At 31.7% G+C, this 24,137-nt stretch overlaps 2 protein-coding genes and 1 pseudogene across 8 annotated transcripts; 2 read left to right on the forward strand and 1 right to left on the reverse strand.

The window, feature by feature from the left end:
* The first annotated feature begins 5,311 nt into the window (after positions 1-5,311).
* LOC120077544 (ethylene-responsive transcription factor-like protein At4g13040) lies at positions 5,312-10,456 on the forward strand. 7 transcript variants are annotated; one of them, XM_090313803.1, is made up of 7 exons: positions 5,312-5,513; positions 6,821-6,925; positions 7,148-7,275; positions 8,236-8,335; positions 9,147-9,324; positions 9,593-9,718; positions 9,802-10,456. In XM_090313803.1, exons 2-7 carry the CDS (start codon positions 6,883-6,885, stop codon positions 9,830-9,832), a joined length of 606 nt encoding a protein of 201 aa, XP_090169929.1. In that variant the 5' UTR covers positions 5,312-5,513; positions 6,821-6,882; the 3' UTR covers positions 9,833-10,456. The 7 variants fall into 7 exon arrangements, with proteins under 7 accessions (XP_090169929.1, XP_038887390.1, XP_038887391.1 ...); XM_039031462.2 differs by having other exon boundaries at positions 5,319-5,749; positions 9,593-9,714; XM_039031463.2 differs by having other exon boundaries at positions 5,377-5,513; positions 9,593-9,714.
* A 314-nt stretch (positions 10,457-10,770) lies between these two features.
* FHA2 (SMAD/FHA domain-containing protein) lies at positions 10,771-14,492 on the reverse strand. The gene is made up of 3 exons (XM_039032605.2): positions 13,608-14,492; positions 12,161-12,321; positions 10,771-11,158 (listed from the first exon to the last, which is right to left on the reverse strand). Exons 1-3 carry the CDS (start codon positions 14,251-14,253, stop codon positions 10,949-10,951), a joined length of 1,017 nt encoding a protein of 338 aa, XP_038888533.1. The 5' UTR covers positions 14,254-14,492; the 3' UTR covers positions 10,771-10,948.
* A 4,897-nt stretch (positions 14,493-19,389) lies between these two features.
* On the forward strand, positions 19,390-20,434 carry LOC120078592 (putative CCR4-associated factor 1 homolog 8 pseudogene; annotated as a pseudogene).
* Positions 20,435-24,137: the final 3,703 nt, after the last annotated feature.

Consider the following 24,137-nt stretch of genomic DNA (forward strand, 5'->3'; position numbering starts at 1 on the left):
ATTATGTTATTGTGGTCAGTTGATTGTGATAACCAACGTCTCCAAAATCGACCACCAAAAATTGGCTATCAATAAATCGTCATTGATTTAGGTCCAATATTGACATCGATAGATTGATGATCAAACCTCGACCAAAGTCTATTACTTTGAAACAAAATTAAACTTAGTAAAGACAAAATGGATATAATTTAGGAAAATTGTGTTATATAATTAAAAATATAAAGAGAAAAGGAAAAATGCCTAAAAAATTGTAGCCCCGCTTGATTCGTGATTCATTTTCATTTGTGTGTTTTCAAAAACAAAAAAATACAAGGAAAACAATTAAAAACGTATTTGATATACTTATTTTCAAAAACGATTTTAAAAAACAATAAATTGTCATTTTCTTTGTTTTAAAAAATTATGAATACAAAATACACTTAACACATTTATATCAAACTATACAAATTAGAGATTGAATATTATATATTTTTCTTTAGAGTCGAGAAGCCTGCTTCTATCTACAAATTGTAACTCTTATCAATTTATAGTGAATATATTTTTTTTTACAATTAAATATATGAATAAATATACCACTAATTTAAATTGTGCAACATGTTATCAACATTAATCCTACTAATTTGTAGTATGATCTTCCTTCTTGGTGAAGCTTTTTTTTTTTTTTTACCTTATGGAAATTATTTATATTATTTTATCATAAATATTTTTTTATTCTCTTACACATTTTATCACTTGTATTTTCGAAAAAAAAAAAAAAAATTTACTCCATCATGTACTCTCTGCACTATTTTTATTTCCATTATTAACAATAAAAATCATCATAATAACAAAAACAACTAAATTGTTAATTTTAATTATCTAGAATAATGAATTTTATCAGAAACAATTAATCTTCTCTCGCATTTTTAAATTCACAACCAAACACAAAATTTGAATTTTGAATCAAATTTCAAAATTTTAACTTAGAACTAAATGTGTTTTCATATATCGTAAAAAAAAAAAAAAAATCATTTTTATTTTCTACTAATTCTTTATTTTCGAAAACAAATTTTAGGATCACAGGGACAATAATATTTGCTATTTTGACTATCACGTCGGTGAGTGAATAATATTGTTTCCACTTATATCTTTAGTATATACGTGTTATGTACCGTTGGGTCTAACCAAAAATTGATATATAAATATTTATGTATTTATTTATTAAAAAAATACCTTTTCACAAGTAACCTATTTTTCTAGTCAATGGACTCTGCCCAATCTAAGTTGGATTTTAATATGTAAAGCCCAAATGTAAAATAACATTCCAAAGGAAAAAAATGTATTTTGAATCTAAAATGTATTTCTGTCCCTAATTGCATTCCATTGCTGTTTTAGTATCCTCTTTTAAGATTCTTTTGTTTGGAAATAAAGTTTTCTAAATTGTATTATCTCCTTAAATTTGTCTAGTTGGGTCTAGTTGGTGCGATGTACCTTTTTTTTTTTTTTCATTTTTTAAAAAATATTTTGAATCAAATTTTTGAAAGGAAATATACAAATCGAGCTAAATTCACTTTAATGAATGTTAATGAAATAAAATAAGTTAACATTACAAATTTTATCTCTATAATTAGGAGAAAGTTAAATTTTAATCCTCATAGTATTGAAAAGTCAGAAGTTAGTCTTTATAGTACAATAAAACATGATAAACTCCTCAATTATAGTCTATGGCATAAAACTATTTAGAAAGTATTTTTTATATAAAAAAAATACTAAATTTTAATTATAAACTATAAAAAACTGAATTATAACTTTCACGAGATTATATCAACAAAAACATAGAAATTTTCATTAACATGTCGATATTTCTATGTTTTTATGGGTTCAACATTAATATAAAAAGTGAATCAAATGTTTCTATTATGTCGTAGAAAAATAGGTGATTTATTTACTAATTTAAATTTATTTTTTGAATCTTTTATTTTTACAAATTTTTTATATTAATATTTTCGTTAACATCCGCATTTTAAACAAGATTAAATTGACAATTTAAGTAGTAAAATATAACACAAGATTCGAACCTACTTTCAAAGCTCACAAATTTGAACGAAGGCAATAGGTGGGTGGCCGCCTATCCAATCACCGATTCGTCGGTGCCTGCAGCTCCTATTATTTTACTTTCCACAACTACCCTTCCTCATTTCTTTAAATCCCCAATATGTCCTTTCTTATAAATTCTTTCTTCAATTTACGGAAATACCCTTCACCTTGACCAAGTAAAACCAATCCAAATAATTAGAAAAAATATCTATTTATACCTCAACATTTTCGAGTTACATTAATAATATTTCATTTAAAGTTTCAACCCTTCTTCAAATTTTATTCTAACAAAATCATATCAGACTTATAATTATATCCATTAAACTCTTGTATTGTCATAACTGAATTTATTTAGATTTTTATTAAAAAAAATTCTAATTATTAAGCACGTATAGACATTTTCACATACTGAATTAACAAAATGAATTATTAGAGTTAGTGCATAAAATTATAAACTTGAATTCACAAAAATTCAGATTTTAAATTAATAAAATTATTAGTTTAAATTTTAATGGATAAACTTAAACAATTAGGAACATAATTGGAATTTTTTCAAATAATTATAATCACAAATTTTCCTTATGTATTATTTATAATTTTTTGTATGTATCCTAAATTCGAGACGTCGTTGTTTGACTCAGAGATTATCTTAGAATGGGTCAATAATTATTACCGATTAATTTTTTCTTTCCACACGTTTGTATCTTTTTCTTTTCTTTGAAAGCACACGTTTGTTTTCAAATAATAATGTCATTAATATATTTCTCAAAGATAATTGGAATATGTTTTTGCTTTTCAAATCGTATATAGTGGCATATCATAAGGTCTTAACCATATTGATTATTATTTTTAAGGAAAAGGTAAAGATCTATACCATATTTAATATTTGAATATATTATGCTGATGTTTTAGGACATTTTGGGTAAAGATTATAATTAGTTGATTGGATTATTAACAAATACTTAATTAGACAATGGAATAAAAACATATAAAGTGAGAGATTCAAATTCATTATACCGCGATTGAGAGTATATGTCTTAATTATTTTGTATTATTTTATTATTATTATATATATTTTTTCTGGTTCAACTTGGAGTGTGCGATCACCTATAGTCCAATCAATTGTAAGGTAATCAATAGATTTTTCTTCAAGAACAATTCACCATTCTTGAACGTAACATACAACTATTCGAATAATGGGTAAAGATAGAGGTAAAGCACTAAAAATCGTTTAGATCGACCAAATTAACATTGATCGGTTGGTGATAGATTATGGTTGGTCAGTGGTCAGTTCTCCCATAAAAAATCGACTCCTCGACCAACTGACTAACCATGATGTATATTAGTGTTTTTTTCAAAAAAATATGTTGCTCCCCTTTCTTATCCTACCATACACTTCCTCTTCACATTCTCAATATGATCTCCATCTCTCACCTCCTCTCCCATTTCCACCGTCGTCATGACCTTTCTCTCGCTCTCCCTTTCACAATTTCCCTCAATATTTTCTAGTATTTTTTATGTGAAAAGTAGATCCAGTTCTCTCTGTCTCTAATCTGATTGTGGGAAGAAGAAGAAGAAAGAGGAAACAAACAAAAATGACCGACCAGAGGTTTATTACCAACCAATTTTCATGGTCGGTTTTCTCCTAAAATCAACATCGACTGACTAATGTACACCTCTGGGTAAGGAATTGATAACTGCCTTGAAAAAAAAGTAAATAATGTGATACTGATTTGAAAGTACTACAATGATTGAGTCTGATTATAAGTCAAAATCAAATTATCTGATTATAACTCAAAATCAAATTATCTGATTATAACTCAAAATCAAATTATTCCTTGCTAAAGCTATCATGGTTGTACCTATTGTCTTGTAAAAATCGACTTTTTACGAGTAGGTTGAATAATATAATAAAGTTATGGGTACAATTAAATCAAACAACTGGTATTACCTACACTTTCGTATCTTTTAATTGATCGACATTAAGTATTTTTTAATAGGGCTTTATGTCAATTACAATGATCAAACCGTTAAACTTGTAAGGACAAAAACATTTGTGCAAATTATGTATTATGAATTTCACACATAATTATAAAAGCTTGTCTTTTTCTCCCTAGATATTAAAGTTATACAGACATGCCTATCCCAAATATATAATTTGCACATGGTAAAGTCTAAATTATTCGCTTAGTATTTCTTTAGTTGGCTAAATTATACTAAATATTTTTGGCGAAATTTGTACAACCATCTCTTTTAAGATGAAATAAATAGTAACAACGATATTATTATTATTACTATTTTTATATAAAAAGTCAAGGTAGGAAGATTTAAATCTCCACCCTCAATAGAAAGATAACATATCGATATCATTTTTTTTTTAGTAAATGTCGATTATAATTAAATTAGGATAATATTCACATATATTGTAAATAGTATGTTACTAATTCTCATACATAAGATATCATATCAACTTCTATAATTTATTTTAACATAAAATATATTTTTTTCTAATTAACAATTTCAAAGTTCAAAGGTTTTTTTTTTTTTTTTTTTTTTTTTTTTTTTAACAAGTTGAAAGTTCAAAGATAAAAGTAGACTTTTTAAAGTCTAGGGACACATTTGAAACCTACTCCAAAAGTTTAGAGTAATTTGATATAAGCTAATTTAGCTTAAAAGGCCAATTTAGTTCCGTACTTTGAATTTTGAACCATTTTAGTCTCTATACTTTCGATCGTTCAATTTTAGTTTATATAATTTCAATGAATCTTAAATTCAATTATTGTTCTTTCAATAAATCTTAAATATAGTCCATTAATGTTATTTTTTTTAAAAAAATGGTTAAACAATAACGGAAAAAAACTATATAAATATATTTTCAAAATTTAAAATGTAGATTGTCATAGAGACTGGTTTTTTTTTTTTTAGGGTTTAGAATTTTAGAATTTATTAAAAATATAGAGACTACAAAATTAGATCTTTGAAAGTACAGTGACTAAAATGAAACACGATTGGAAGTACAAAGATAGAAATAATATTTTAAACTCTACATGAGTTTAAGAATTCGACCTTTCAGAAGATAAGTAATGTCTTATTTATTCATAGTTATATTAACTTCACAAGATAAGTTAAGAATCTTTTTCTTTTTAAATTCAACAACTTATGAAGCATGGAATAAAAATTTGAACATCTAATTTTTCAATTTATCCGAGATAGCTATTAATTTACTATAATTCTTGTTTTGTGGAAAGTTGACAATTATAGCTCTTTCTTATACACACATGAAATTTCAAGAAAAAAAATGTAAAAATGTTGGAAAATTTCCAGCATTCATATGCAGTATGGTTGAAAATTCTTTTGAAGTGCAGAGAAGATGCGCCTTCCTTTTTCTCATTCAACCTCTCTCTCTACATCCAATTTTTTCTCTCTCTATATCCATGGTAAAGTTCATCACTCCAAACACAACAAATTTACAGAACCAGGATTTTTGTAAAGGTGGTAGAGATTATAATGATGATGATGCATGAGTTAAGGATTTTTCATATAATCTCTTAAAATTTCTAAATATTTACCACCTTCCCCTTTCTCTTCATGATTTCAATCCCCTCTTAGTTTTTTCAATCGTTCTTCTCCGCCGTCTCCTCCTCCGCCGCCGCCGCTGCCGCCTTCTCCTCAGGTACGAACGGCGGTCTCTCTGTTTGATCGTTTTTGCTTGGTCTCCGGTTATCGGCATTTGGCGTTGACGGGCAGAAATCGAATGCTGATGAGTTGTTTGTTGTTGTTTTTTCTCTTTTGGGTTTTTGAGTTGGTGTTTTTTAAGTATTGGGTTTGTTTAGATTAGCGATTTCATGAATTGGGTCTGTGGATTTTTGGTTGACTTATAACAAGAAGAACGACTTTGATAATTCCCACCACCGAATTTGATTCCCCCCCTTTTACATTGAATTTTGAGTTCAACGTTTAGGATGGGAGTTCTAGATATGAATGGAAGATCAAGAAGAAGATGGTTTGGTCATTCAAGTTGACTTGGGAGATTTCATTTGTTTTGAGCTTGTTAATACTTTTAACTAGTTGAGCAGTATTCGGCTTGGTTTGACGACTTAGATTTGTAAATGGAGCCAGCTAAGTTGGTGTAGGTTTGCCGTGTTTGTGTTTGTTTTTGCTCAATGCAAGTTGCTATTGGCTACTAACTGTTAGCTTTGTACTGCTCTTTAATGCTTCTTGGCACTACTTTTAGATTATTGGTTCACAGTATGATGCTTGAATTGTGTATTAGTTACCTTATGTTGCACATCTGAACTCTATTCAGATTGCTTCAGTTGAGAGAAAATGAAGTTAAACACTAGTATTATTTAGTGTCTGTTTGGAATGACTTTCCAAGTGCTTAGAAGAGAAAGTTATTCCAAACAGTAGTGTCGATTTTGTTTCTTGACATTGGCTAGAAAAGATGAATAGACTTCACCATCATGTTTTCTTCTTCTTCCTCTATTTTGTATTTGAAAATATGAACTCACTTTATATTCATGCATTTGGGCTGAGTTCCCTCGGACATATGATTTGACGTGAAAATAAGTAATCATTAGAAACTTGCATTCTTTATACCATTATGATCGAACTGGTTCTGTTCTTTTAGCCTTATCCATCCGTTTATTGCTTGTCATTATGTAGCTACGTATTGGCCAGTGTTCTGGAGATGTGTTTTTTTTCTAATGGAACCTGATTGAGTTTGTCTGTTTGTCTGGTCTAGATGTGAGGTAATCCAGGAAAAAGAACCAAACAATACCACTGATAACAGGATTGAAGCTAACTATGGTGAGCTTAAGAAGGCGAAAACTGCTGGGACTTTGCACCGGTAAAGATTACTTTTTAAAGCTATGGTATTGAGAAAAGGACATTGTTCTTGAATTGGAGAAGGCTTATACTCACTTTTCTCTTAAGCTAATTAATGTGTTGAAAGAACTGATTTTAAAAAATATATATATATGCATATAGTTTTTGTATTTGATTCATGATTTTGAATGAAATTGACTCAGAGGAATTGAAATGATATGACTTACCCATGCGGGACTTGTAGGCAAAGGCTCATTTGTTGCTCCAGTTTTGAAGTTTTCTGAAAATTTGACTGCTGAAGATCATGTGCACTGTACAAACTTCGTTAGTGTTTATCCCATCTGTTCAGATCAAGTTAACAAGATAAAGGAGGTCAGTAAATCAAGATTTCCAATTTCTTTAATCACTACATAATCACATCATGTTGCTAATAAAAGAACTGGCTACCTTGACTGTTCCTCCTTAGTACATGGCTCTCACTTCAAAACCTTATTCCTTTCTTTTTGTTTCTTAGCTTAAGTTGCTGTCAGTTTTCATACTTTACAATTCTTATCTGAGGCAAAATTATCTGTAAAATAAAATTGGACATGTTTTTTTTTTTAATAGCAATTACTATTATGATGTTAGATAAATGTACAAGGTTGCATGAGTTTCTCTAACAATGTGACACCCATGCTAAGAAAATATTATTCGATATTCCCATATTCTTTATGACAGCTAACTTATACGGAAATGCATCATATTATTTATATTGGTATGTCATTTTTGTAGAAAAGCATAGGATATATGTCATCCTTTGTCCCCAAATTAACTTAGGACATTTAGTTATTGATGTAAGGTTCAGATTTTGCAAAACTTGTATCTAATCTGCTTTAAGTTGGCAGGGTGCTACTTAGAGGTTTTGTTTTGTTTTTGTTTTTGTTTTTTGTTTTTTTGTTTTTTTTTTTTGTTTTTTTGTTTGTTAAAAAGGAGTTGCTTTAGTAAGAAATGTTATGAGATAATATGATGACAAAATATTCTTTCTTCCAGTAATCTATATAATGTTAATCGATAAAATGGTTTCATGTTTGAGCACCCTTAACATAACCCTGCCTTTTGATGGATGGCCATCATCTCAGTCAGTACTGGTGTTAGTTTGACATAGAACCTTATTTGCCGGAGGTCTTGCAATGTTCTTATGGGGAATGCTACTCATGTTCCATAAATAAAAGAAGATTAATTATCCTTTTTCTTTACTTTCCCTTTTCCTCTCAATGCAAGACTGGTTTGTCTTTTAGTACAAACATAGACATTTGTGCTGGATATTCATCTCCATAATATGACCTTTTTCAGAATCCAATTGCAAATATAGAGCCTGAATCATCAGGGGTATCTGTTTTGGATACATCCAGAGAGCAAAATGATACGACAAATGACGAGCCAATAGCAGCAGGTTTGTTTGTTTGTTTCAAATCATCTCTTCACATTTATGAGTTACATGAATGGATGTGATATTAGAATAGTATAGGATATAAATCTATCCTTTGAAGTGACATTTTTTGTTAGATTATGCTCTTGATTCATCTTTGGGTGGGGAAGGGTGGGGTAGGTCGCATTTGCTTTATGCTAGCCATTAGCCAATAAGCTTCACACACATGTTTAGGGATTTTATTTTATTTTTTATTTTTATTTTTTGCTTGGTTTGCTGTGTAGGTGGATAAATATATGTCTTCTATGACTTCATTGAATGTTATACTCGATAGTTGAAATCTAGAAAGTATTGGGTCTATCCACACGTGCATAGCTCAACAATTCTGTCATCTCTACTTTCTCTAAGTCTTATAGGTTTGGATCAGTAATGGATTTGTGAAGTTGTAATTTTGTAAATGACACAGCTTTCCTTTTCCATGTTGCCACCATTTCCAAAATACCATATAACCATCAGAGAATTTCTAACCCCAGTTGGACTAATTTAGTAGTTCTACTAACTGAAGGAGACAAAAATCTGATTACCCACTGTGACTCTCTATCGTGCGTGCGCCACTAGGAAGATATGATGGGGTTTTCTTTCACTGATTTTTTAAGTGACATCTTTCTGGTTAATAGTATAAAATGTAAGTTTAATAACAATTTACATATCGTAATATCCAGAGATGAGAGATTATTCTTTTAATCTACATTTATACTGTAATCATGTATTTCCCGTCTTTACTAATGAAGAAATGCTGTATTATGACTCAAGCTACATGCTATTGTATTTGCAGACCCGCCCATAAAGCGCAGAAAGAGACACCGGAGAAAGCATTTTCCCGACGAATCTTTCTTAATGAGAGGTGTTTATTTCAAGAACATGAAATGGCAGGCTGCTATAAAGGTTGACAAAAAACAAATACACTTGGGAACCGTAGGATCACAAGAGGAAGCCGCTCATTTGTATGACAGGTAAATGTTGAAGTGACATAAATTTCCATCTGATTGATGAATAGAATATATAATGGCATTTTGTACTTGAGATAACCAACCAAAAAACGAATGTTTATCAAATGGTTATCAAACGTGGCCAATATTATATGCGTTTATATGCTTGCGGAGTATTAATTATTCCATTTATACTTGAATACATTATTTTTAGCATTTCAAAAAAAAAAAAAAAAAAAAGAGGGAAAAAAGAACAAGCACAATCAACTGATCATGTCTTTTGCTATCCTAGAGCTGCTTTCATGTGTGGAAGGGAACCCAACTTTGAGCTCCCAGAAGAGGAGAAGAAAGAACTGAGAAAGTTTAATTGGGACGAATTTCTAGCAATGACTCGCCATGCGATTACTAATAGAAGTAGGTATCTCTTCTTCTCTACAATTTGGCAAATGTTCCCACTTCCCAATATAGATCATATGAGTTATTTATCATCATGATCTTCAGAACAGAAGAGACTCAGTCCAGAATCAAATAAGTCTAAACTTTCTTCGCCTGGGAATGACGATGACGACTCTAACAAAAGACATGATGAGTTCATCGACCCGTCAGCTCTAGAAGACATGGAACCTGTTGCCTCTACATCTTGAAATTCAAGAAGAAAAAGTTTAGCTTTCCCATCTCTAACATCTCAGTTTAAGTATGGAGACCTGCAGCCCTGATTTTGATTTGCCCTGATTTTTTTTTCTCTCTTTTTTCTTTTTTTTTTTGTCCAAAAGCCTGTGGTTGGGCAAATCAACCTCCTAGAAATTTTGAATGTACATCATTTTAGTAGTTTAGCCAAATCCTTCAGGCTTTGAGCTGATCAGAGGAGCAATTTATGGTGATAGTCACAATACGAGGGGGCCCTTTTTGAATCTACTCTATCATACTTCAAGTCTCAAGATGCCTCTTATGATGAGTTCAGGCTATTTTCGAGCTCAGAATCCATAGCTTTAGCCTTTGCCTATCCCTTGTTCCCATGGAGGAAGAAGATACGACTTTTAGCCATCTTATGTTCATAGTTAATGCCTTTATTATTGGTCCATTGTTATTATTTGAAGGTCTCTTTGTATACCACAGTATTTTGACATTTTACTTTTTGATCATTTTCTTTTAGGGACATAGAAGTGGCAAACTAAATGCCATTTAAATTCTTTTATTTCACTACCGAATGATTGATTTGACAAGTTTTCAGCCTAAAAAAGAAGAGAAATTGTACTTTATTTTTTTTTATATGGTCATTCTCTCTTTAAAAAACAATTGATTTTAAATCCATATTCCAAAATAAAAACAACTTTCAATTTGAATTTAAGAAAGCCAATAACAAAACAAATATGAGTAATATTTATAAACTTAATTATCAAAATTTAAAATTATCATACGAAACCTAAATAATAAACAACGATTACGATTACAATAAGAAAAATCTCCATCTAGACGAAAAGCTATTTTAGATTGGTAGTAGGAATTATAATTTACATTGAGTTTCATGAAATCACTGCAAGTTGGACAAAGATGAGGAATGGCAAGTGAAGCATGAGAATGTCATTACATATGTGGTTATGTCAAAACGCCCAGATCCAAGGAAAAACCCTATTTCTAGTTTCTGACTCTATGAAAGCAGTGAGACGAGCGAGACAAACTCGAGTGTTACTCGACCCTTGGATCTTGTGTTAATCACAAAGTGTTCTGGGTATTTTCTCAACAACATAAGCAGGCCATACCAAGGTTTATCCTTCGCTTCTGGACCGTGCCAATCGTCTGACGTGAGGTACTTCCTTACACGACTATGGTGCCAAACATTGCCATAAAGCTCAACCAGCTGTGAAAACACACATCAGGAAAAAAAAACGTGAACATTGAGGACTAAGCGAAATTATTTTTTGAGGGGTATGAAAGAGAACTTTCATCCAGAAAATGAAACGACGTACAAAAAACAACCCCCAAAAAAAAAAGTAACCAATGCCCAAACAAACCTCACCAAATCCGAAACCTCCACTCTAGATTTCTCAACATCTTTAAAAATCATACTATCTGCTCAATTCAAATGCCCCACAAAATGGCAAAGAAACTCGCATGCGACAACACTATACCCTTCTCTCTTAAGGAAGGATGCAAAAGCACCTCCTCCGACGAAGACTGCCCATCCCCCACCAACCTCAGAAGGCCTCCCGACATCCCAGAAGCTAAATAAAATTGTTTATAGTGAAAGGGAAATCATATTTTGATGCCAGCGAGAAAATATCATTTGGGTGTCAGTTTTCTCCATGTCCAAGCATTTGCAAATGAAAGCAGACCAGTCCCTTAAATGGAAAGAGGAAATTTTTTAATATCTACAGATATCCTGTCACCAGAACTTTGATATGTAATTCCCAGTCATAACTTTCCAGTTCTTTAGAGGGCTGAAATTTGGGATTCTACATTTTGGTATCATCAAGTATGCAACTCAAAGAGTAGTTGATCACATTACTAAAATCTCTAATAACTAAATATAAGAGCTGTATAGGCTGACCACCATAGATGTTATGAGCGACAGAAAAAAGCAAGCCGTATAGAGAGAGAACCCTAAAAGAAATGGTAAACAGCCTGCTCATAGCCTCTCCTCCCATCTTTAGCTAAGAAATTACCTTTACCAACCTTCTACTTGTCTCTGTTTTAGCATAACAATAAAGGTTAGACAGCATAACAATTAGATTTAATCGGTCACTTTCTAGATGACATTCTTTATCCGAACTCCCATCTTTTTTCATTTTCTACAGGTACAGGAATAAGACTGTTCATATTTATATAAGCATCAAGAGAATCCTTCATAATCAAAACATACCTCAGAGTGGAGTTTCTCCATAGGCATCCATTCTCCTGGGCCACAAAGATCAGACAGCACGGTAGCTACTGATGACACCACATCCTTTTCTTCCTGGAGAAGCTGATTATCAGCTTCTCGATCAACTCTTGATCTTCCATCTAACTTCTTGTCCATGGAAACTGTAGATTATGGTACAAGAGAAAGACAGTGTCTCAAATGGTTATGCAATAATAGTTCAAGGCAGACACTCATTCAATTGTTATGTTCACTTTAATCCCAGCGTATGGAAACAGATAACACTTAAAAATACATAATCATGAATGGGAAGGAAGGAGTTTGCAACTTCTTTTTCCCGTCTGATAAGAAACTAGAATTTCAACGGGAGGAAGAAACAAGAGCAGTCATTATGCAGAAAGGAAAGATTTAAAATAGACTCCCAGCAAAAGGCCAAACATATTCACATACTCCCAATTAGTATTAATTCATAAGACGTAGTATTTACAGAAACTATTAGCAAATAAGAACACCATGCAGAGGATATATTCGAGATCTCAAATCAAACCACAAATGAACAAATTTCTCTATCTCTTGAGATTCCATTTTTTTCCTCTCTCTAGACAAGGATTCTAAAGAAGGCTATTATCACATTCAACCAAAGTATGCAAGCTTTGTTCCTAAAACAACTGCCCACATAAAATCTGGGAAAATATTGAGTTTTAAGAATAGGAAGTAAGCCAAAACCATACTAGGACAAAAATTTGAGCAGCTACTTGCATGATTTGAAGTATGAAAAATATATTGTAACACTTCTAAGGATTCCAAAATCTAAACCCATAAGTAATACAAACACTTCCTTCTGTTGTTCTCGTGTCTGTCTGTTTACTCATTAATCTTCTAATAGACTTGTAGAGGCAAATAAACTCTTTGGTGTTGCTTTTGAAGAAAAGTACTCCTTTTTCATTAAGCTACATTTCTTATAGGGCAAAAAAAAAATACAGAAACCCCTAGCTCCAATCCAAACAATCAGATTCAGGATAACTACATAGTAGAAAGGCATAAAAAAAAACACCGTGAATTCCATAGAATCGTGAAGTCAAACGTGTTTTAAACCTCTTCAATCAACTTTCACGAACTAAAAGATCAAGGAGACGACAACAACAACAACAAAAAACAACATATAGACGAAGATATAAGCATTCAATATAGCTGAACATCACACAAACTCCATCCATTGTTCGTAATAAGGCTTCTCATCAAAATAAAACCAAGATTTTCCGGCAGTACACAATAAAATCTGGCACTATAAGATAACTCTACCATGATTAAAGAATTTTCCACTTCTAGAATCAATAGTCTGATAGCGGAAATCAAAGTGACACAACGAAGAATTTGAACATAGATTATCTCTAAACCTCTAAAACAGTCAATCAAAAAAAAACACAGGAAACATAATAAAGATGCTAACCCAATCCGCCAGAAAATCCGGCTTTGCCTCCTGAACCACCAGGTCCATATCCCTCTCGCCTGAATTTCTTACCACTACTTCCACCAATATCATCCTCATCCTCATATCCCTCTTCATAATACTCTCTTCCTCGCCCCTTTTTCACCATCGCCCCTGCAGCAGCGGCTCCTCCAGAGCCAACCAAATGAAAATTATAGTGCGAATGGGGCGGCACCACTGGCCCAACGACGGCAGGACCTGCCGACGCCGATCCAGGATGACCCATATAGCTCCTCGGCCCAACCGAACCACCCAAAATATTCCTCACCGGCAACAGGAAATAGAACTCCTTATCCCCAATCTGAAGAAGATCTTGAGAATCGAGCTTGACTGGGGCGTTTCCAGGCAAATGAAGAACCCCTTCAACGAGACAACCATTTTTGCCAAGAACTTCGAGGGCAAATCGGCGGCGAGTGAAATCGTAGAAGATACGAGCATGGTGGCGAGATATGTTCATGCCGCCGCCGAGGCTGGAGAGGTCAACGTCAACGGTGGATTTCTTGGAATTCCGGCCGAGGATTATGGAGTAAGTTTGCATATAGTATTCGAAATCCTCACCTTGAAGCTTCGCGAACCCTGCTTCTACATCACTACCCGCTGTACCCATCACAGAGAAATTGGGAATTGGAATCGAAAATTGAAGAATTTGTAATTGAAAAGAGGCGAAGGAATTGAAGATAGAAGTTCCCAGTTAAGATTGATGAACAATATTCTTGCTTTTGCCGTCCCTCCGCCGTCGATCCATCCAATTTCTTCCCCCTTTCTACAGGAAGTTCTCAAGTTTATCAAAAATGTCACGGAAATATGGACCAAATATGGGAAATTTGTAATCCAAAAATTTGGTCCAAAATGTCAAATGACCATTTTTTAAAAAATAATGTCAATTGACACGCTGCTGATGTTATCGCCTTATCAAATTACTTAATTTGCCCTTACTTCGTCTTCTTACCTTTTTAGTGAGAAAACCCACCAAAACTAAACTATTATTCATTCAAATTTTCCAAGGCTAACGGTTGTATTGCTCATAAACGCAAAAAAATTATTTTCGGCTTGCAAACGATTCTACTTTCGACTTTCAATCGAATTTTATCAGTAAATCTTTCTTTCAATATGGTTTGTTTTGTTTGTTTTTTTGGTTTTGGATGTGTTCTGTGGTTGAAGACGAGTAGAAAGAGTTTGTGAGCGAGATAAGTGAGAGTGAAATCGGTAGAGCGACACCAGAGAGATAAGTGAACCTATGGTTTTTTTGTTTGTTTTTCTGGTTTTCGATGTGTTATGTGGTTGAAGACGAGTAAAAAGAGAGAATGTGACGGAGATAAGGGAGAGCGACACCGGAGAGAGCGACATCGGAGAGAGTAAGATTGTGAGAGAAAGCGACACCGGAGAGAGCGAGATTGTGAGAGAGAGCGATACCAGAGAGAGCGAGATTGTGAAAGAGAGCGACACCAACGAGAGCAATTCTAGCGAGAGCGATGCCAGCAAGAGCCATTCTAGCGAGAGCGATGCCAGCAAGATCCATTATAGCGAGATTTAAACAGAATGTTTTTTTACATTTTTTTTTTTTGAAGGAGTTCACTGATTGAAATTTTTAATAAATGCATGAGTGATTTAAGATGGCTACACGTCTCAGAATAGCTGAAGGTGACAGATTTCCTGGTTAAGTAACCAGCTTGGCCCACATTGCCAATGTAAACAAGATTGTCAAAGAGAAGCTCACGCCAACGCAGTTGGCCATGTTCAAGAGAACAGTTTTTGGGCGATTTGTTGACGTTGATATGGTGTTCAACAGTCCAATTATCTATCACATGTTGCTTAGAGAAGTGAAGAGGACAATTGTATTTTTTATTCTTTGTAAAAACATTCATTTATTTTTTATGTATGTAAAAACATTCATTGTATAACTGGACATATATTTTTTATGAAAGTTCAAATTTCAAAGTTCAAAATTCAGTATCAGAATTTTATCAGAACACCTGGCTACTGCTCTTTTCATTGTATAATTGAATTTTATCAGTATCAGAACAGAGCACATCCAAAACCAATTATACAACACATCCAATTGAAAGAACATTCATTGTATAATCTTTGTTTGTTATCCATTTTGTTTCAAGTATGTGTTCTGTAAAACCATTCATTGTATAATTGGTTTTGGATGTGTGTTCTGCTACTGCTCTTATAAGTATCAGAATTTTAAGAGAGAGCGAGATTATGAGAGAGAGCGAGATTGTTGAGAGAGAGTGAGATATTCAGAGAGAGCAAGATTCAAGTGCATACCCTTAGACTTTCTATTTTTTATTAGAATCAATATTCAAGGTGAAGGAAGGGTGGATAATTTTGAAGTAGGAAAAGAAGAGATTGGTATTGCTCCTTTAATATTGTTCCTGTTCCACCATAAAAAATTACATGGACTGACAGTACAACATATAAAGTTTTTAGCCATATTTTCTGTTCTTCTATACATTCAAAGCAGAAACTAAAAGCATCAAACAAGAATTTTCACGTTGTTATGAAAGCTAACTTGAAAAGAGAAAAGACGAAGAATTTGTGGTTATTTATTCATAGGGAGCTAGATGGATATCCCTTGAATGTTTTTCACACTAACAATTCAACAAAAAGAGGAACTCTGATACAAATTTATTAAAAAAAAAACCAAAATGATGGAACAAACAACATTCCTAAACAAAGCTCACAACTTTGCCTCAGGTATTACTGCTACAATTATGATGAACTTAAAAAATTAAAAGGGTGACCTTAAAAAAAAAACAAGGCATAGTCTATAACTTTGTGGATCCCCACCTCACTGAAGATGCATGATGATACGTATTTTGCTATACTGCCGCAATCTGATTTTACATCTCACTTAAATATAAAAAGAAGAAAAAAAAACCAAAAGAAAAAATTCTAATCAAAACTCAAACCTGAACACAAAATCCCAAGTGGCTAAATACCTCTAAATCTGAATATCTCGCTCTCTCTCTCACAATCTCGCTCTCTCTAAATATCTTGCTCTCTTTGAACATCTTGCTCTCTCAATCTTTAAACTTTGAACCTTGAACCATGTAATGTTCTAAGCTCAATTATGCATGTTCTGATAAAATTCTGATACTGATAAGAGCAGTAGCAGAACATATCCAAAACCAATTATACAATGAATGTTTTTACAGAACACAAACTTGAAACAAAATGGATAACAAACAAAGATTATACAATGAATGTTCTTTCAATTGGATGTGTTGTATAATTGGTTTTGGATGTGCTCTACTGATCAAATTCAATTATGTAATGAAAAGAGCAGTGGCCAGGTGTTCTGATAAAATTCTGACACTGAACTTTGAACTTTGAACTTTAAACTTTCATAAAAAATATATGTTCAATTATACAATGAATGTTTTTACATACATAAAAAATAAATGAATATTTTTACAAAGAATAAAAAATACAATATTACATATAAAAAATATGGAGTGTTTGCCCATAGCTGACACGCTAATTGCATCCTATATTCACTCATCTTCTCCTGAGTGATTACGGATGGATCAGTACCAGTCACCAGGTGTAAGTTTTATTCGCGTGAGCTTCTCTTTGACAATCTTGTTTGCATTGGCAATGTGGGCCAAGCTGGTTACTTGACCGAGAAATTTGTCACCTTCAACTATTCTGAGACGTGTAGCCATCTTAAATCACTCCTGCATTTATTAAAAAATTCAATCAGTAAACTTTTTCAGAAAAAAAAATGTAAAAAAACACTGTTTAAATCTCGCTAGAATGGATCTCGCTGGCATCACTCTCGCTGGTGTCACTCTCTCCGGTGTCGCTCTCTCTCACAATCTTGCTCTCTCCGATGTCGCTCTCCCTTATCTCCCTCACATTCTCTCTTTTTACTCGTCTTCAACCACATAACACATCGAAAACCAGAAAAACAAACAAAAAAAACCATAGGTTCACTTATCTCTCCGATGTCGCTCTACCGATTTCACTTTCACTTATCTCGCTCACAAACTCTTTCTACCCGTCTTCAACCACAGAACACATCCAAAACCAAAAAAACAAACAAAAAAAACCATATTGAAAGAAGGATTTACCGATAAGATTCGATTGAAAGCCGGAAGTAGAATCGTTTGCAAGCCGGAAATAGTTTTTTTGCATTTATGAGCAATACAGCCGTTAGCCTTGGAAAATTTGAATGAATAATAGTTTAGTTTTGGTGGGTTTTCTCAGTAAAAAGGTAAGAAGACGAAGTAAGGGCAAATGGCCTAATTTTTAGGTCATCCGTACAAATTTCCCACAAATATCATGAAAATTTCTTTAAATATATTTATAAATTAAGGGTTGTTGTCGAATATATAAAAATTGATCAACTTATTTATAAATATAGCAAAACAATAGGCAGTGAAACTATTTCAAGTAATTTTATTATTTAATACAATTACATTTAAATTATAGAAAGAATTTTTTTTTATTCTCGATTTATAAATTTTGAGTTTGAAACAAATTTTTTTTGTTTCAATTTTGGGACATTCCACCAAAATATGTCCCAGTAGCTTAAAAATTCTTATTAGTTTTCATTTAATTTCTAAGTTTTAATATTTTATACTTTTATTCATGATACTAATGTTTACTTTGGTCTTTAGCTTTTACTTTTAGTTAATAAATTTGAAATGGTAACAATCTAGTGTATAAACATTAATATGTAATAATATAGTCCATGTAACTTATAATTTGCAAAGATTTAGTTTCTATCCTAAAAATCTTTTTAGGATTTAATTAAAGATATATAGTACGTGTAGATCATAAATTGATTTGAGATCATTTTTTTTTTATAAACTATAAAAAATGAGTTATTACGTAAAAAGTGACACTTAATTTTGATGAGATTTTTCATGATGGAGACTAATTTGTTACATATTTTTAAGTATAGGGACTAAATTATTATTCATTAAACTTCATATACTAAATTGTTACAAATTAAAAATATGGTGACTGAACCATTACTAACTATTCAATATAGTTCAATAACTAAATTGTTATTTCCATGAGTTTCAACGACTAAACAAAGGGGATTCAAACAGATATTTTAATAGCTATTTTGGATAAAGGTATTTATATTTTGGTTGATCATAATGACGTTGGTTGTCCAATTTCTTCAAGATTGTTTTTTAATCCAGTATATTTGCTTGTATTTGTTTATGATTTTTTTATTTTTTTTTCTTTTGTGTTATGTACGTTTTTCTTTAATTTCAAGTGTAAAGTTTGAAAATATTAGGATTTTTAATAGTTAATAGAATCTTCCATGTTTTGAATTTTAGATTTTTTTATCAGTCACTATTTTCATCTTTTGATAATTAGTAGTTAATAATCCTTAAACTTATTTTGCTGTTTTTCTAATTTTGAAACTTTTTTTTTTTGCTCCTTTTCAAAATAAATATTTAAAATCTACTATTTCACGGCCCAAATTATAACATCATTATAGTAATTATTGTAATAAATTAAAAAAAAATGTAGGTAGGGGAAAGGTAACGTGATCACGGGATTTATTTTATTTTTATTATTGTTATTATTTTTTCACTTTACATTTTATTGGCAGGAATCTCTCTAATTGGAGAAGCGCTAAAATTGATCATATAAAAATTTGGGCGCGAAGCCCAAATTTTTGAACACTATATAATGTCACACTTTATTTCCACGCTATTCATACCTTAAAGTTAATTCCGATTTCCGAAGAAAAAAAATTTCCTCTCCAATAATGAGGAGTCCGAAGGGGAAATCACTTGAAAGAAACGGGATACGAAAGAAGCCGACAATTGGAGAAGCGCCGATTAGCCCAATCGATTGGAAACGAGAGGTTTGGTCTGAGAATCTCACGAAAGAAATAGAGCTTTTGAAACAATATCTTCCAAAATTTCCGATAGTCGCTATTGATACAGAGTTTCCAGGTATATTTTTATGCGTAGTATTATGGATGGATTGTTAAGAGTTTAGGGTTGGTTTTACCATTAGCAGTGAATGAATTATTTATAGGGTTTCTCCGATACACTCCAAAAGGCGTTACAGAGGAAGAATTTTATGATTGTCTACAATTCAACGTGAATCGATTGAGCATACTTCAATTGGGTCTCACACTCTGCGATCAACAAGGAAACATAGGAATGACTTGGGAGTTTAATTTTAGAGAGTTTGATCAGATTTCCGATATGAAAAAGGTTTCTTCATTGGATTCATTTTTGAAGAACAAGGGTTTTGATTTTGAGAAATTGAGAAGCCATGGAATTAAGCCTAAGGAATTTGGTAGGTTATTCTTACCCATTCTTCAGAGTGGTGTAATCCAAAGATGGATTACCTTCCATGGATTTTACGATATTGGTTATCTTATGAAGCTTGTCCAGATTAGATTCATGCCTACTTCTATGGCTACCTTCGCTACAACTGCTCAACGTTTGTTGGGTACTGTCACTGATCTCAAACATATGGCGCGGTACTGCGATGGTCTCCTCGACGACAACTTAGGCCTAAAAAAACTAGCTAAGTTGCTTGGTGTTAATCGAATTGGTACTGCACATTTTGCTGGTTCTGATAGTTTGCTAACGGCCTCCGTTTATGCTAAGATGAAGACCATATTCAAGCTCCCTGAACAACTCTCCGAAGGCATTTTGTATGGATTGCCTCACCCAATTCGAGCCTTCCGACAACCTGTCACTATCGTCAGTCCATCTCCGTCATCCAGATGCTTGGTGTCGTCTTTCAGTCGTTCGTCACCAATATTCATCGGCGATTTTCTTATTATTGGGTGAGGATTTTGATTAGTGTTTATTCTTTTGATTTACGGTAGTTAGAACATTATTGTCATTCTTTTATAAATTATTGGTACGAGGTCAAAAGATGAGGGTGCTAAGGTCGTGTCAATATAGTTGGGATGTCTAGGTGCACCTACTGATTCCTCGTAATCAATAGTTTTAGTTTGGTTGTAGATATATTCACAAGGTCAATTTTGTGCATAAATTTGTGTAGTGTCATATACTTGTCTACAATATGTGTATAAGATCACATTCGTTAATAAAATTAATACAAATTTCATTTTCATTTATGTTATGGTTTAAAGCTTTCATGGAAATTTCTTTTTGAGTTATCTTAAATCACCTATTGACCGAAAAATTTCTGTCGATGAAAGAAGGTAAATTTAATTATAATATCTAACAAGTTATGATTAAAATGTTGTTAGGGACTATTTAATTTAAGGTTTTAAAAATACTAAAAAAAAACTGAGTAACATGTAGATTATTTTTTCAGTCGTGCATGAAAATATTATCAGGATTTTCAAGGAAACAAATTATGTTAATGCAATTTTGAGCTTGCCTTGTTCGGGTTTACCACATGTATTATTAAATAAAAATTAAGAAAGCTTACTTTATGAACAAGTGAAGCCAACGATCTAAGAAGAGATAATACATGACAATTACCGCTAAATTATACTCACTTAAACTATCCATACAAATGTTTAGAATAATCCTTAGTATGAATAAGAATTATTTTAACTCTTTCATGTGGAAATGTTAGTTGTTATAGTAAACTATAAACAACAATAGTAAATCAACAATAATGACAGTACATTAAATGAGAAGTAATTATATTTGGGTGATTGCTAAGATTAAGCAATTTCTCTGAAATCAGAAGAAGCTTAAACCATATCAATACACAATAGAAAGCATATGGGGCCATGCAAATTTAAAGGCAATGAATTGGAATGGAGCCACTCAACTAATTTGTTTCTATTAGAACAAAGATTCCCATGCAGAAGCTCATAAATCAGTTGATCCAAAAAGGCAACCTAATTTCCCTTGCTGCCTATAAATTTGGAGGCCTCAAAACCATAATATTCACCACAAAAAGAAGAGAGAAAATGACGATCGGCAAGATTCTCGTCGCCGTGCTTGTAGTCTCTGCAACAACAATGGTAATTCTGGAAAATGTTGAAGGAGGAAGAGAAATGGCCATGAAGGAAGCAAATGCAAAATCTTATCCCCAAGTTTTAAATGAAAAGTACGAGGGATACAAACCTAAGGAAGATTATGAGTGTGATGGATACAAATATAAAGATAAAGATTGTTATGAATATGGCAACTGTGACAAATCTCCCTACGATGAAGACGACGACGACGACCACCAATATAATTGGAGTCCATATAAGAAACCAATTTCAAAGCCGAAAGAGATGGTCGGAAAGTATGGAGTTCACCATAATTTCCCTTGAAACCTAAAGCAACCCATAAGCATAGAATTGCTTATGGTTTCTATGAATAAAATGTGTGAAATATAATTAGGTCTTGCTTAATGGGATTATGCTTTAACTAAATATGTAAGTAAGGCCAAGGTAATGCAATGAAATATCTTCTTTATAGATATGTTATTTGCCAAAAATGACTCTTTCCTTTCTCTTCATATTTTCGGTCAATTAAGAGACGTTTGATAATATTCTAGTATTTTCTAAAATGATTCTTTTCTCCTCTCTTCATGTTTCCAGTCATTTAGGAGCCGTTTGATAATATTCTGCTATTTGCCAAAGACTTTTCCCCTCTCTTCATATTTTCAGTCATTTAGGAGCCGTTTGATAATATTCTGCTATTTACCAAAGACTCTTTCCTCTCTCTTCATATTTTCAGTCATTTAGGAGCTATTTGATAATATTCTGCTATTTGCCAAAAAGACTCTTCACCCTCTCTTGATATTTTAGTCATTTAGGAGCCGTTTGATAATATTATGCTATTTGCCGAAAAGACTCTTTCTCCTCTCTTCATATTTTCATCATTTAGGAGTAGTTTGATTATATTTTGCTATTAGCCAAAATGACTCTTTCCCCTCTCTCTTCATATTTTCATCATTTAGGAGTCGTTTGATAATATTCTGCTATTTGTCAAAATGATTCTTTCCCCCTCTCTTCATATTTTCAATCATTTAGGAGTTGTTTGATAATATTGTTGTTTCCTATTAATATTGTTGTTTCCTATTTATATTTTTCATGAAATGAGTTATGGGTTTTGAACTTGGCAACTGGTTTTTTAATTTTATGTCTTCACATATTATTTTTATTTATTTTTTGTTTCATTTCTTTAATTTACCATATTTATATTTACATATTTTTAAAATATGTAGAGTTAAATAATATTTAACTATAATATATATATATATATATATATATATATATATATCATTTTAATTTTAAATTTTAAATTTTATTTGACTTGGAGAGAAAAGATTTGAACTTTTACCATCTCGGCCTCAATAGTACAAGCTTTATGGTAAATTATACTCATTTTGACTTTTAATTTTGAATTTAAATTTTGCAATATATGTAATTTAATTTTTTTTACCACGACATCTATGTAGCAGTGTAATTGAGTTGGATTTGAGTCGATATCATTTAAGGAAAATATCTCGAGAGAGAAAACATTGTAAATCAAATTTTAGAAATATTCAAAGGATAGAAACATTTTTATTATTCTTATTATTTTTACATATGGAGTGGTTTGTATTAGATAATGTAAGCTTTTGATAAATTATTTTTAATGTGCTTAGATGCATATTATGTACTTTTTATATTATATATAACCAAAGTATATTTATTATATTTAAACTTAAAAGAGAAAAAGAAAAAAAAACAAAACAAAACAAAACCAACAAACAAGAAATAGTAATATAAAAACATATAATATCAAATCAAATATACAAATTTATATAAATACTATAGATAAGACAATCAGAAGTTAATCCACAATTAAAGCAACTTTCTGGATTTATAATTATGTAATCTCATTACAATTACTACTCATAAAACCACCAAAGTTAATTTGACAAAAAAAAAAAAAAATGGAAACCTAGATTTCATGTTACCTTCCTCCTAATGCAACTCTGAATCATCCATTAATATTTTAAAGAAATTTGAATATATCGTGAACCTATTAGATACAAAATTGAAAGTTTAGGCATTGTTGAGTAATTATTTGACTTTTTGATTTTTGTTTTTGAAAATTAAGCCTATTTCATCCACATTTCTTGTAATGATTAGTACAGTTATCGAATCCTTAGCCGAATTCCAAAAACAAAAACAATTTTTTGAACTTTTTTTAGTTCTCAAAATTGAAGAAATTTGGAGAGGTAGAAGTAGAGTCTATAGTCTTAATTTTAAAAAACAAAAACAAAAATAAAATGGTTACTAAACGGGACCTTAATAATCTAATATAAATCAGATTTAAAGTTGAGAAATTTATTAAACATAAAATTAATATTTCAGAGATTTATTAGACAAATTTTGAAGTTTAAAGACTAAGTAGATACAATTTGATCGAAAGTTAGACTAAACTTGTAACACATTCAAGATTATGAAACGGTTGATTTGACAAATAACCAAAATAAAACCATATTTCTAAAAAAACGATCAAAGTGATTTCAGTTTGGAAAAATGGCCCAAGAACTAAATCTTCTACTTTTTAGAATCTAAAA

The sequence above is a fragment of the Benincasa hispida genome, chromosome 5, assembly GCF_027475165.1.
Source record: "Benincasa hispida cultivar pf3 chromosome 5, pf3_genome.v1.1, whole genome shotgun sequence".
NCBI lineage: Eukaryota > Viridiplantae > Streptophyta > Magnoliopsida > Cucurbitales > Cucurbitaceae > Benincasa > Benincasa hispida.